The 14554-nt window shown below is 48.1% G+C and overlaps 3 protein-coding genes across 3 annotated transcripts; 2 read left to right on the top strand and 1 right to left on the bottom strand.

The window, feature by feature from the left end:
* Positions 1-814: 814 nt before the first annotated feature.
* RhiXN_03266 (HSF-type DNA-binding domain protein) lies at positions 815-3493 on the top strand (the record flags this gene model as incomplete). Its single annotated transcript, XM_043323083.1, has 5 exons — positions 815-941; positions 989-1232; positions 1286-1350; positions 1397-2122; positions 2181-3493. 5 exons carry the CDS (start codon positions 815-817, stop codon positions 3491-3493), a joined length of 2475 nt encoding a protein of 824 aa, XP_043178579.1.
* An 807-nt stretch (positions 3494-4300) lies between these two features.
* RhiXN_03265 (uncharacterized protein) lies at positions 4301-5628 on the top strand (the record flags this gene model as incomplete). The annotated part of the gene is made up of 9 exons (XM_043323082.1): positions 4301-4364; positions 4424-4501; positions 4574-4663; positions 4716-4815; positions 4901-5039; positions 5104-5199; positions 5273-5359; positions 5432-5512; positions 5572-5628. The coding sequence occupies 9 exons, from the start codon at positions 4301-4303 to the stop codon at positions 5626-5628; spliced, it is 792 nt and encodes a 263-aa protein (XP_043178578.1).
* A 2236-nt stretch (positions 5629-7864) lies between these two features.
* On the bottom strand, positions 7865-13483 carry RhiXN_03264 (ABC-2 type transporter; the record flags this gene model as incomplete). Its single annotated transcript, XM_043323081.1, has 25 exons — positions 7865-8009; positions 8059-8217; positions 8277-8346; positions 8401-8453; positions 8508-8635; positions 8689-8790; positions 8852-8979; positions 9032-9170; positions 9222-9420; positions 9470-9545; positions 9598-9713; positions 9772-9860; positions 9911-10064; positions 10115-10335; positions 10386-10764; positions 10817-11071; positions 11122-11311; positions 11361-11459; positions 11512-11575; positions 11629-12337; positions 12392-12548; positions 12602-12713; positions 12746-12927; positions 12980-13145; positions 13196-13483. The coding sequence occupies 25 exons, from the start codon at positions 13481-13483 to the stop codon at positions 7865-7867; spliced, it is 4380 nt and encodes a 1459-aa protein (XP_043178577.1).
* Positions 13484-14554: the final 1071 nt, after the last annotated feature.

Below are 14554 nucleotides of genomic sequence, written 5' to 3'. Positions count from 1 at the left end.
GTTAGGCCTATGTAAAGTACAAAAAAAGAGAAATCCCGCGACGACACAGGCCAGTACTGTAAGGGCAAGGTCATCTTGTCACCGCTCGTGCAAGCAGAGGAGCAGCGACCCGGGCGGCAAAAATTGAATAATCGATATAGCTGGCGGTGCCAGCGTTTAGTCGATTAAGACTAAAAGAACAGATACTACACTTGATCTAAGCCAAAAGGCCAGAGTGGTAAAGAACCAGGAAGGAGAAGCAGGGAATTTATATGATGTGGACTGGTCTGTGCGTCAGAAATAAGCTCGTCGATGGTGTTTGTGGGCCGCATGATGAGATGCCGTATGTTACCGGCGGCCAAAGTCTGGATCTAGCCCAAGGAAGCTTCACCTGCGTTCCGGTGGGAAACCCGCCAGAACGCACAAAGGTTAATACGTTTCAGATATATCTCTACGTCAGAGTTAACTGCTACCATACTCTTTAGATTGATTTAGCTAGTAGCCAACTGCGAGTCATACACAAGTCGGTTCACAGCCACAAAGTATATTTTCATGTGATAGTGTATCGTACATGCGTGCTTGAGTATATTAATAATATATTCATTCGACTTATGGTTGCCCAGTTTGACCGTTACAGTAGTTCGCAGGCTATAGGTCGACGGGAATTCAATAGAGCATGCTACCATGTTTTTCATGACAGTTAGCGACTGAAAGCTGATCAGGAGAGTTCTTTATTGATCGCACTATGGGCTATCACGAAAATCACAGTTAATCGTAAGCTAGCTTACATGTTGATATGAAAATGTTTCGTCATATTCGATACATTTTGACCCCAATGACGTTTAGTGGAAACCACTCGGAGGCACTAAAAAACCGACCTCTTTTCCCCTGGGTTAGGATGGGGATGCTCTCCGGTCGACAGCCCAAGGGCAGGGTCAAGCCGAATATCAAGTGGCTAGCAGGTAAGCCCACAGGTGGCTATAGTATTGTCGTCACGTGTAGAGCTTAGGTAAGAGGGTGGATTTAGAGATGTCTTTGAGTACTACATCCACCGGACCCGTTCTACCACCACCGCTCGCTACACTTCCGCTCACACTGCCTCCAACAACACCGACCACGCATAATCTGCCAGTGCTACATGGCAACATGGCGAGTTCTACGGACCAGCTTGCCCTCACCAAAACCAATCGTGCCCAGGCGGTATCTACCTCTACTCGACAAGCGGTGCCTGCGTTCCTCAACAAGCTGTACAAGTGGGTCGAAACCATTCAAAATAGTCAATATATGCTTATAGTACTTCCCATAGCATGGTGAGCAATCCCGAAACGGATGAGCTTGTGCGATGGTCCGAAGAGGGGGATTCATTTTATAGTACGTACCCTCGCTTGAAATGGGTATTGATGCTCACCCTTACAAGTCCCCAGCCATGAGCGACTTAGCAAGGAGCTCTTGCCTCGGTTTTTCAAACACGGAAACTTTTCGTCTTTTGTTCGCCAACTGAACATGTATGGCTTTCATAAGGTCCCCCATCTTCAGCAAGGTGTTCTCCAAAACAGCACCGAGACAGAGCTCTGGCAGTTTCAGAATCCCCACTTCCAACGTGGTCAACCCGATCTACTATGTCTCATTACTCGCAAGAAGACTGGTGGCAACGCTGAGGGAAGTGTCAACGTGGAAGATATTCAGCACAGCAACCACGCGATCGGTCCTACTACCAGTGCCAATCAGTCGTCTGGACCACTCGACATGACCGTGCTAACTTCATCTTTATCTGCTATCAAGAAGCACCAAACGTCGCTGTCGGCTGAGCTCAAATCTCTCCAGGAATCGAATCAGCATCTATGGAACGAGGCGCTCGCCGCTCGGGATCGACACAAGAAGCATCAGGACACGATTAATAAGATCCTCAAATTTCTTGCCAGCGTATTTGGAAACGGAGCAAACGGCGCCACGCCTTCGGGCCCAGGGGGAAACTCCAGTCCAGGTCGAGACGGAAGAGCAAGTCCTGGTGCACTGGTGCCACGAAAGCGTCCCCGTCTGATGATCGAAAACGGCAGCGCTGATGACGATGACGACGATGACATTCATTTCGCAATCCCGTCACCTAACATCTCGATGCAGGACGACCACGAAATGTTGGAGGGTGAGCTTGTCTCTTTTTACCTAACATGCAGCAGAATGTCCTCATAGGTCCTAATTAGGCCGGATAAGCGAAGCCCCAACTGAGATGGCGCCGTCTCCCGCACCGAACGGTGAGCAACTTGCTACAGTTGCAAAAGCCGAGCCGCCTCCTACGCCCGGCCTGAGCTCCCTGCCACCTACCCCTATTGGAATTCCAACGTCATCTCAGAACCCGTCGACTACTGCCACCATTCCAATGAACACTCTCGCCCGGCGCTCGCCTATTCAGAGCACCAACATCACCCCTCCTCAAGATTCTGTTTCTAGTGACCAACCCAGCGATACCCCTGAATCTCTTTTTGGTCAAGGAAACGAACATGCGCAGGACCAAATGTACCAAGAGGCCATTTCGAAACTCCTCAGCTCCCCGAATACTCTCCAACGTATTCTCGCTTCGATTTCGAGTCAAGGGCCAGACGGCCATAACTCTGCTGGATTCTCCGACTCACAATCTGAACTCGCACCTTACTACGGGGGGTTGATGAATATGAACCTCGATGTACCTCATGATCCAGCCATTCCATACAACGCCGCAAGGTTAGATCAAGCTACCGAATCGTTGGGTGAAGAGATAGACAACGTCAACCAAGACATCAATTCTCTGATGCGTGAATGGGGCATCTCTCCGGAGGTGTTGCAGGAACAACGGTCGGACGGCAGTGCGAATAATGTTATAGGTGTCGACGGATTTAGCACTCAACCTAACCTGACCGTTAATGGATTTGTACCTTCCAACTCTGCCTTTATGCCCAACGGCAGCTTCCCTAATCCCAATGGTAATATACTCCCAGACAGCTCCGTCCCGTATGCCAGCATCGCGGCTGAAGGAGATCATGCGGTTGATATCGATAGCTTCCTGAACCAGTTCGACTTTCCTGACAGCGCTAACGCTCCCTCTGACGGCGGACCATCCACAGGAGGCTCTTTTCCCGTCTCCCTTCCTGCCGAGTTCGATCTAGAAAACCCGGGTGCACAGCCAGCGGCGTTCTTGGACGAGGTACCTCCTGTGCCGAGCACCGCTTCCGATACATCTCTCTCCCCTGTAATTCCGCTTTTGGATGACTTTGGCGGGGCGTCGGGTGTGGGTGTTAATGGGGTAGGACTGGGTGGGAGACAAACGTCCCCCGCGAGATTCACGACCGCAGCGACGAATGGGATAGCGCCTGTCACTTCAGTAAACCATGTACCGGTTGCTCCAGCCATCGCTACTGCTACTGCTACCGCCGCCACTCCTTCTAAACGCGGAAGAAAACGTCGCAGCGTAACCCTCGAAGGTTCCATAGACGAACCAACACTTACACCTACCACTCGTTCGACCCGCAACAATAAATAAATGCACTACACCACTGAAACCACATATTTTGCTTTCTGTATTTAACCTCGGGCTTTGTGCGTGATTCGTTTGTTTAAATTGTTCCCTTTTCGTGAATTATGTAACAATCCTCATTACTAATGTATACTACATTCTACACACGTGAATTGACGAAAGATCTAGATAGAGGCTTGGTTTGTGATGGGTCTCGCTCTTCATGATATGTGGTGGGTTTATTGCATTTTAGGGTCGCTAGTGGGTATGCGTCATGCTTATAGAACAGCCGGAGTCGCATCTGTATGGTGTCTGTGGTTGTTAGTAACTTGTGGAATCCGTGCCAAAATAGTCACAAGGTAGTTGAGCGAACGGACCTTCCAAAGAATTTTCTGGTCTACTAGGCTTTGAGTTATTCCTCGTCGTTCTTATCGATTTGGATTTTTTTTTATTCACTTAACTCTCCCAGTCACCAAGTTAGCCTCCTCAATTGTATTGGAAAATACTCCCTAGTTCAGGATGTATTCGCGAAACACTCAGTATTATATGGTGCTTGCATAGAGCTACACTGGTTGACCAATGTGAGTCTACTGAAGTGGTATGCGTGGATAAATCCTGTTTCAGAATATCAAAACTATCAAGCTTAAGGTGTACCAGAACTTGCGCATGCGTTATGAATAGCTATGACTCAAGATACAAACGATTTTCGCTCATCGAATGGCTTCTTGGTTTCTATCAGCGTGTGTATGTATCAAATACCGCACTGCCATTTTGCGATGATTTTGGATTTAAACTCCTTTTCTGGACGAATACTGGGTCATTGCGCGGTCCAATATGTCAACCAGCGCGGATGATTTGATTTGGACGGACTCGGCTGGTCGATCCCCTATTGATCCATGTTGGTTAATACACTATTCACGAAACGCGTCAAGTATTTTGGTTACTGATACGATTTAGTTGTACGTGGAGTTGTTATATGGATAAACTATATCTGGGCTGCTATGAGTGGGCTCGCATATAAAAGGCAGCTGGTGAGTATGTCTTAATCCAACACGCTCAGCATCTTCAAGTTCTACTCTAGCTACATCTCTCAACCAAATCTTTTAGACAACCAAATCTTCAATATGCACTCCCACGCCGCTGCTCTCATCATTGCTGCCATGTCCACTGCCGTGCTCGCAAAGCCAATTGTATCTGGTGAGATATTTAGCGACGACCTTGAGCTAGTTCTTTAACGTATGATTTTCAGAGGACCACAGAAGCTCTAGCACTCTGGAATCGCAATCGCTGACTTCCGTTGGCTCCGATACCGAAGAGGGAGCGGATGCCCAAAAAGGCATGGTAATTGGGTGCGTACGCGGTACCGAGCTGGAGAGCACCGATAATGAACCTAAAACCCGTCCCATCACCAGTCTTCACCCAAATTGCGTCTAGTATCGAGAGTCACCTGTCCTATGCATCTATCGTGTCAACCGAGCACAAGCCTGTCGAGACCAGCATGTCCATGGCCAGTCCAACATCGTCTTCTGTATTCACCCATGTTGTCTCTTCAGCCGAGCCACAGCCCACAGAAGTAAGTCCAATTGCAAGCAGGGTCGTCTATGCGGGCTATAAATGTTTATGCATCCTTTTACTAGCACAAGGCCAAGTTGGTTGATGGCGAAATCAGTTCCGAGCTCCCTGTGCCAGTATTCAGCTCAATTGTTGCCAGTAGTGACTATATATCTTCTGCGGTACGCATATATGATCAATTTTATGGTTACCGGGTTTGCGCTCACACAGATTCTACACGATATCTCTTTCTAGCATCCTAGCTACACTAGCTCCGTTATTGATAATAGTGCCAATGCTACCTCCACCTTGGTTTCTGATGTACCTTGGCCCACCTCTTCCGTAAGTTTGGTTATGATTCCCTCATAGACCGCATTACGCCTGAATTTGAACACGATTCGAACGCTTGATTAGGTTGAGAACACGGCGCATGAGACGACAAGTTGTACTCCCATCGCTTCCGGGAACAGCACTAAGCCGGAGCCTACTCTGGTAGTAAGCCACCAATGATTCATTCGTCTAAACCATTCCACTAAGCTAGTTTTATCGCTCAGTATACATCCGCCAATAACTCTCCCTCTGGCCTCGCTCCTTCCTCGATCTTGCCCTAAATTCAGTTGCGGTTATGGCGCGGATGGGTTCGTGTCTGAGAATAAGATAATATAGCATTCTTGTGTATTTTCGGTCTTGGTAGCATATAGATAGGCTATATTATCATCCATAACAGTCAGGGCAGCTTTTTACTGGGGTCGTTTGGGTTAGTTGAATAAGTATGCGGCAAAGGGATTAATTAGCTGTCTCCATACGGGCGTCGATTTTATTCACGAATATAGTGGTACAGTATAACAAGATTAGATACAAGGCGCGAGAAGGCTTATTTCATGCAGCTTGCTCATATGGGCTAGCTGTATCATGAACACAATGACAAATCAAGCCTTGTGCATGGAAGGAGGTGCCTGCATGTCTGGTAGAATACGGAGCCATATTACTAAAGAAGATATGGATTGCTGAGACGGCACCTTCAATTTAGGCCATTTCCGCCGGTAAATGATGCGAATCATCGCAGGGTTTTACACAGTATACTTATTCTGGTTTGCGATAATTACAGCAACTCGCGCATTGTGTATGTGGTGGCGTGGGATGAAGAATTTGCGTGATTGTATATGAGGATACTAAGCAAATACATAGCGAATTCGAGGATGCAACAAGTGAGGGATTGGATCGGAGGGATGGGACCACCAAGATCGCGTCAGCAACATCCCAGAGGAAGGGAAGCCCGTGGGTGGCGCGCCGGCCCTTCCTAATATGTAGAAAGCAGTGGCGGACGGGAGAAAAAAGAATGACTCCAAGTCTTGGGGGGCTTCGGGAAATTTCCTAATGATGTAACAATAGGGAGCCCACCCACTCAGAAGTCGTTAAAATCACTCCGTCAGATCGGGTCGGAGTTGGGCCCATTTTGGGGGGGAGGGGCGGCCGGTCCAAGGTCCAAGGTCCAAGCTGCAATTGCAAGGAGCGATCGAGTCTATAGCGGAGACAGAGAATTCCAGATGGATAATAAAATACGATCGAAAATACTCCCGCTTTGGGGGCCATTGTGTACGCGTCATCTGACGCATATATATCCAATACATTAGCACATGTTATATAAATGTAGGTGAGGCGTCGGGACACCCGGTTTTTGTATTTTTCCCGCTATGAGTTATCTCACTGATTGTCAAGTCAATGACGAGGAAGACGACCTTTTACTGCGGATTCTGCTCGACGACGATGAACTAGATATATTGATATTCTTATACATTCTTAGAAGGCAGCGCATGCGACGGAGACGGCGTGCTATGGTAGTGCGGAACAGAAACCCCCGCCATGAGCGGCGGAATTATTCGAAACGCGGCAAGCTATTACCAAACCCAAAATAGCTGTCAATTAGCCAACTATCTATCAGAGTCCTAACAATAGTGAGTATACCAGTAGTGTTTGATGCAATTTCATAGCGCTCATGAGTTCAAGGCCTCAGTTGTAAATACTCCAATGCCTAGGATAGCCCCAGAAATCATATCGGGCCATTAATCAGAATATATGTAATGGCCGAAAGCTAGAGGCGTACGTAACCGCATGATAATGGTTTATAATGAGAGCAGTAAAAATTCGACCGTACTCGTCTCATTCTTGGCCCAGAGCTCGATTTAGGAAGTATCGGACAGATCCACCGCGAGTGCCTTATCAGTAAAATTGCTGATCAGATTTGGAAGACATAAATAATTATAACTATCTTTGTGGACGAGCACGTACGTAGCTCACATGCATATAAATGCTGTACTGAAAACATTGCGGAATTAAATAAGACGAGGGGACGTACAGCCAGAAACAAAAGGGGTTCAAAGTACTGAGTGGTGGTGTACTATTCACGCATCTGGTATAGTTGTATTTGAGAGGACGCAGTTTAAGTCAACGAAATAACCGACTTTCTTATGATTATTGTTGTAAGTAAGAGTGATAAACATAAGCTTATGTATAATTAGCATTCACTTCCAAGTTGCAGCTTTTTGAGCTGTTTGAGCTCAGATGTACTGTAACGCGCTCTCTAAATGTTTGGCATTTAAATTCCGGTGCGGAACGATGATGCTGTACTATAGTCATGTATCTATTACTATGACACCAACAAATTAAGCCAGCCCCTAATTCTAAATCAAACTCTTCATTAATTACAAGAAGATAGAAAGGACGGACAAGAGTATGAAAATGAAAAAGGGGAGGGGGACGGAAATCGGCCCAAGAGATAAAGAAAAAAAACTATGTGAATGTAAGACAAACGCAAAAAAATGTGTCCGACGAATCAAAATTCAAGATCTACTTCCTGCGCGAAAACGGGTTTCCGCGGTGGACGCGGAAAAGCCATGTGCCCACGTACACCAAAAAGACGTTAAAAGCGGCAAAAGCAATCATAATTCCAACGTTTCTCCAGCGGTGAGAGTATGACATATTCAGCGAAGCTCTGTAGTAGACATCAGCATAGCTCGCTATACACGAACATGGAGACTCACAAATAAGTATCAGTCGTGCTCTGTGGACAGAACTGGCAATCCGATGAGGCATCAGGGTTCGCAAGGTAGCCTCCAGCCATGCTGATATACTGGCTCATGTAGGACGAGCAAGTCTGACCGGAGGGGGGGACGATGGTCTGAATCTCAGTAGGAGAGCAACTGAAATAGGGGTTGAGTGAGTGAGCTATAGTTATCTGGAGGTCAACGAGTGAGCTTACGTGAGTTCCATGTTCCCGATGCCGTTGACAAGCAGTCCCTCAATGAGGTAGGTAAGAGGAGACAGGCGGTCTGAAAATGGAGTTAGTAAAACACTATGGCATCAGTTTAGATTGTAGTACTCACACATCCATTTCCAGAAAGGAATGAGCTGCGAATAGGGCTGGAGCACACCATTGCTGGGTTATTCTGTTAATGAAAAAGCCCGCATGTCACTTGAGGAGTGAACTTACAAGTTCATTGTGAATGAAAAAAAGAAACTGAACAAAAGACCACTGATCATCACATTTGGAGACATTGCCGCCACAGCTTGGGAGAAGGTAGTATAGTAGAGCGGGAAAGCAACACAGAGAAGCATGAACTATATCAAGGAATTATTAGCTTTGTACCTTCTTGAGGGTAGAGGATACGTACTGTATAACCGGCGCGATCCGCCACGCTAGAATACCCTACAGTCCAGTACCAGCACAAAAAGTACAGCGAAGAGCCAAAGATGTTGTATGGAAGTTCAACCAACTGTTCATATCTCGGTTAGTGGCAGGGCAGGATGATGCGCATATAAACACGAAGCACTTACGACACTTGCGGTAACCATAGGGGCCCAGGAGTACATTTTGCTCTGTTTCTCGCGGTTCTCGTAGATATTACGGAAGTTGATGAACTGAACTTGGAGCTGATTGCTGAGAGATGCGGCCGGAATGGTAGCTGAAGATTATTCAGTATTAGTACTTCAAAAAACCAGGTAAAATGTGCCTACACATGAAGATCGCAAAGAGCTTGTTCTGAGATCCTTGAATCGAGTTATTAGCTTTGAAGAATGTGAAGCCGATAAAAAGACCCGAAGCAACGTTCAAGACGATTTTGCCCATGATATACGTCGGATTGCGGGAGTAGTGCTTGATACTGATGTTAGCCAAAGCGAATAATCTAAAGGATGAGTGACCCACGCGGAAAGCTCGAATCAAAAGAGCGGACAGCTGGTTCATATAGCCAGTTGCATATTCAGGCTGTTCTTGCTCAGTAGTCGAGGCATTATTTCGCCCCTCAGAGTGCATCTTCGTGAGCTCCTGTTCAAGGGCGGATGACTCTGGAGCTGCCTTCCATGTCGCATGCCAATCGATGGCACTTGTGGCAGTTGCACCGGCACTAGATAAAGTGTTAAATAACCATATACTGCTTTTATATTTGAGCTTACCCGATAACGTCGAGCATGTATTCAGCAGGGTTCTCGTCAGACTGACATTTACGAGCTCCGTTTTGTTCAAAGTATGCTACAATAACTTGTCAGCTCAGATTTGAGAAGACATAGGAAACCAGACTTACAGATCAAAGTAGAAGAATTTTCGCCCAAGTCGCCAAAGTAGCATGTCTGACCACCCCTGCGCAAGAGAAGAAGGCGATCGAAAGATTGGAAAAGCTCAGAGGACGGTTGGTGGATGCTATATGTGTGTAAAGTATTCAGGCAACAATACGAGCAAGCTTAATAAAATCACTCACGTGCAGAGAATGGCCTGTCCTTGGTCGGCCAAAGATTTCAGGAATTCAATGATACCCCATGCGGATTGGGAATCAAGACCGGAGGTGGGCTGGATAGAATATTATTATATGCGTGGTTATATGGCGCTAATGGACCTACCTCGTCAAGGAAAAGAAGCAACTGCGGCTTGGCAGCCAACTCGACACCGATGGTTAACCGTTTGCGTTGTTCGACGTTGAGGCCTTCACCAACAATTCCAACGATAGCGTCTGCGTATGCTTCCATGGCGCACATTTTAATCACCTCTTCGACGCTATTGGAATTATTAGTTTCGTAGCTCTCAGTAGCAAATCATCAACGTACTAGGCACGCTTTTCTTCTATGGGAACACTGGCAGGCTGCCTGAGCTGAGCCGAGAACATCAAAGCCTCTCGAACGGTTGTACTCTCCAAGTGTATATCCATTTGTTGAACGTAGCCAGTCTGGGACGCGAAATCCTTTGGAAGGGGGTTACCATTGACAAGGCGATCGCCGGTAATCACGCCCATGCTAATCCGCTCGGCCAATGCGTTCAACAAGGTCGTCTATATCAACCTTAGTTTGAATCACGGATCGCAAGTAGGCTATTTCGTACCTTGCCAGCACCACTTTCACCCATGAGCGCCGTCATCTTGCCAGGAGCAACGAAGCCGGAGATATCGTCCAAGAGTCGCCTCTTCTTACCTCCACCAGCATCAATCTCGTAGTTGAGATGGTGCCACGAAAACACGGCATTGGCCTTGACAAGCTTGTTCTGTGCCGCTTGTCCATCAACCCGTTTCTTCTCTGCAACAACATCGGGAGAAACCGAGCCCTTTTCAGTATCTTTTCCAGATGAAGACGAGCCGATCGACGGAATCTTGGCATTTTGCTTGAAAACAAGCTGAGTGGCCCCTCCCGAAGCATGGCCGGCACGTTCGGTACCAGCCAGGAACCATGCGACAAAGGCAACCCAGAACGCGATGACGATGCCACTACATGAGAAGGTAAGCAGAAGTAGATTGGGAAACAGGAGACCTTGCTCACAAGTTCATCCACAGGTTCTTGTAGTGGTAGTCGTACGAGGCAGCCGCAAAAGCGTCTCCGTCGACAAATAGCTGACCAGGAACAGAGCCGACAGTAGTACACACTTGGTTCTGGAGGCTGATGCCTTCGTACCCAGGACCCGACGGGATTAAGCTAGAGCATTCTCCCTCCAAGCCATGGAACTCGTTAACAATGAGGGCCTCGAACCCATAACGAACAGGGTTGATATACGTGAGCCATTTGAGCGCCCCGATCCTATAGCCCCGTGAGCAAGATGATCCGCGCATATAGTTAGTGAGACTTACATGGTAGGCTTAGGAATCGTGTAACCGGTGTAGAGGACAAGAATCAACGTGCTAATTCCGGCAACGGCCTGAGCAGTCGATTCCCGTGCAAAGCTCGCTGCGATTCCGCGGAAAAATGCTTTCATCGTGAGCGACATCAAAAAAGTGAACAAGACGAAAATGAAGAATTTGGCGGCGTCCTTTTGAAGACCTGTATGGGATGTCAGAAGTTGACTGGGATGCATGTATGTGATACTTACCCGTCATCCAATACAAGATAATACCGAACAGAACTTGTGTAACAAATGTAATAGGAATGTCAACAACAGTCAATGCCAGCGCCTCAACAAACGGATGGTCTATAAAATTCGTGTCAGTTTGCGAGCGGACAGCATGCTATGCATCACTTACACATAGCGGCTTTTTGATGCCTTGCTACAATCGGACGTTGCGAATACATAGCGGCAATTTCAGCCTAAACAGAGGCGCTATAAGCACGAAAGGCTTAAAACGCAAACTGTGACATACCATTCCACTCAAAGCACCAAAGAGAACCGAAAAGAACAAAACACCACCACGCGAGAAGTATGCGCTCGTAGCCGCTGGCATCTTGAGGAACACGCTACCCATGATGACCGCCTGAAGCATGAACACCACGTTCATCACGATCTGGGCTGCCATATCTCCGCGAAGGATCTGAAGACGACGAAGCATGATGCCGCGGACCTGCATCGCGAGCGAGACAGTGTACGAGCTCTTGGGATGAGCCGTCTTTGCTCGCTCAGCACGGGCCGACTCCTTGTATAGTTGCATCTTGGGTGCGACATCGTCGTCGGGAGCCTGTAGGTAACGCATGGCATCGGCTTGGTTGACTTGTCCCTCGGGGCTCTTGTTCCAGTAGGCAACAAACTCGTCGGCGGTACGAGGTACGCGGTTCTCCCAACCGGCACGAGGAGTGCGTGCGAGAGGGTCTGTAACAGCCACCAGGAAATCAGGTGTTGTTTGACGAGGTGCAGGTTCCCAGCCCATGTTGACGAAGTACTGTCGAGCATGCTCGGCCGGGCCATAGTAGATTTGCCTGCCAGCATAGATGATGCAGACCTTGTCAAAGAGCTTGTAGAGTGACTCGGATGCTTGGTAGATGCTGACGACAGTGGTAGCTCGTCCAACATCGGTAGCGATACGCAATGCGCGACCAAACTCAAGTGCTGTACTAGAGTCAAGCCCACGGGTCGAGCTAGGTTTGTGAGGTTAGCTAAGTATAAGAGTCAAGAGTGAAAGTTGAACTTACTTGTCCCAGCATCCGATGCGTACTCGGGAGGCCATCATCTCCGCAATACTGACTCGCTTCTTCTCGCCACCACTGACACCTCGGATAGCTTCGTTACCAACTGGAGTATTGAAAGTATGTCGGAGACCAAAGACAGTAGCCAAGGTTTGTACCACGCCTATCGGATTACTACGTTAGCCATGTTCAGTCCAAATGCAAAACTAGGCTCACCCTCAATAAAGTCGGCCCGAGTGGTGTTGTAGATACGCGTCTGAGGCGCACGCATCTTGGAAGCAACGGTGAGTGTGTCCTTGACTGACAGGGAGGGAAAGTGCGTGTCGTCCTCGGGTGAATAGCCAACATCTACATCTCAACCTTTAGTAATCGTTCAAGCGGTCGAGAGGAAAGAAAGTTGCCTCCTCGATAGTGCTTGGCCAGGTGTTCAGGCCGCATTCCATCGTACGAGACATCCCCTAGGACTTCATGGTACCCCTGGCGTTGATTTGCAAGCACTTTCAGGAAGGTGGAACAACCACTGCCTGGGGATCCCAGCACCACTGCAAAGTAATAAATCAGCGTCGTTCATCTCGTGCAAAGGTGTATGCGTACACAGCATCTCGCCACTCTTCACGGTACCCGTAAAGCCAGTGAGAATGTCCTTGACAGGCGGATGTCGCAACTCGCTCAGCTTGTGCACCCATTGAATGGGAGAGACCATAGAGAGCACGGTTTCTTGGTATTTGGCTGCAGCGCCTAGACCACGAACGGTCAAATCCTAGCAGGAGGTTCAGAAAAGGCGGCGTTAAATAAAGGGATCAGACATACGACAAAGCCAACACCCAGTGAACGATGCTTGATTCCTTCCTCGTCCATGCGGTCAAGCGCTGTGCGAACGCGATCCTCAAAGTCAAACTTGTCTTCTTCGGCCCCATCCTCGACAAGTGTTCCCAATGCAGAAGATCGATCTCCTGTTGTTGCTCCTTGCGCATCGTTTAGCTGCGGTTGACTGAGCTGAGATAGGGTGCGAGTGAGTTCAGCACATCCTTCGTTGTCGAAATAGTCGGCAGGGACTGTCTCAGTTCGGTAGGCCTCGGCCTGTTTGCCGGAGTCCATGTTGCCAAGAGGGTGATGGGAGACAGATAACAAAAAAGGGGGAGGGGGAGGGGAGGGGGAGATTAAGAACAGAAATAAAAGGGGTAATAAGGGGGAAATCTACGATTAAGTTTTGGGACCTTTTTCTCCCGCCAATTTATATCTCCCACTCATAACTTGAAACCTTGATGGAGTAGGAGGAAAGACGGAATGGATTTGCTTTGGTGTGATACAATGGAGGTTGTACCCGCGCGTCGCGTTGGCTTACCCGCGCTGAGGATCATTATCGATCCACCGCCGGGCCGAACCCCACTCCCGCTCTACATGTGCCTGTATGTCGCCTCTCCATTGAATCTTGGAGCCGGGCTCCGAGCGCATAGACCTGTGCTCAATCAGCAAAGTCGCTATTTTCGACCATTCTTCCGCACTTTACGACTATGCGGCATGGTTATAACCGCGCGCGTACCCGAGTCGCGTTTACCTCAGATCGGAGGATGAGGTCAGCCTGAATTTGCGCTTGAATTGCTTTTCTCTTTATGTTTGGTATCGCGGTTTGTGTGCGGGGGATCGCCGAGACTTTTTCACCGGATTACTTCTTATCGGTATCCAACCCTTGCAAGCGCTCGTAATACTGCCTAAAATCTATCCGGCACGTCGCGGAAAATCAAGAATAAGCAAGGGAAGAGACACCGACAATCGTTGGTATGCTCTGTCCCCCGGCGGTGAGTCAATGTCAACGCTGATAGAGCGAGAGCGGAGCTGCTCCAGACTGGGTTCGAGGTCTCTTCAAATTTGACCGCCGATCACTTCGAGAGGTTGATGACGGTGAGCTCGATCGCTGGCCGATCGAAGTCTACCGTATTACGAAATGCTAGTACTTTATAACCCTATATATCTGGTAACCTATAATCTCATGCACCTTGTTCAATGCACATTTACATCCAGCCAACATGAATCGGAACCTTTGCGAAGGGTATTTTCGAGCCCTGGAAGGAAGGTTAAAAGCCTAATATACACTTGCGCCCAAAAAGATTGAGCCACGTGAGCTCAAATCAATGACGCTCACGCGTCACCCGCACGATTGAGAATTCG

This window comes from Rhizoctonia solani, chromosome 3 (assembly GCF_016906535.1).
Source record: "Rhizoctonia solani chromosome 3, complete sequence".
In the NCBI taxonomy this organism is placed as follows: domain Eukaryota; kingdom Fungi; phylum Basidiomycota; class Agaricomycetes; order Cantharellales; family Ceratobasidiaceae; genus Rhizoctonia; species Rhizoctonia solani.
The sequence above is the reverse complement of the archived record's forward strand: the minus strand, read 5'-3'. Positions and strand labels throughout refer to the sequence as shown.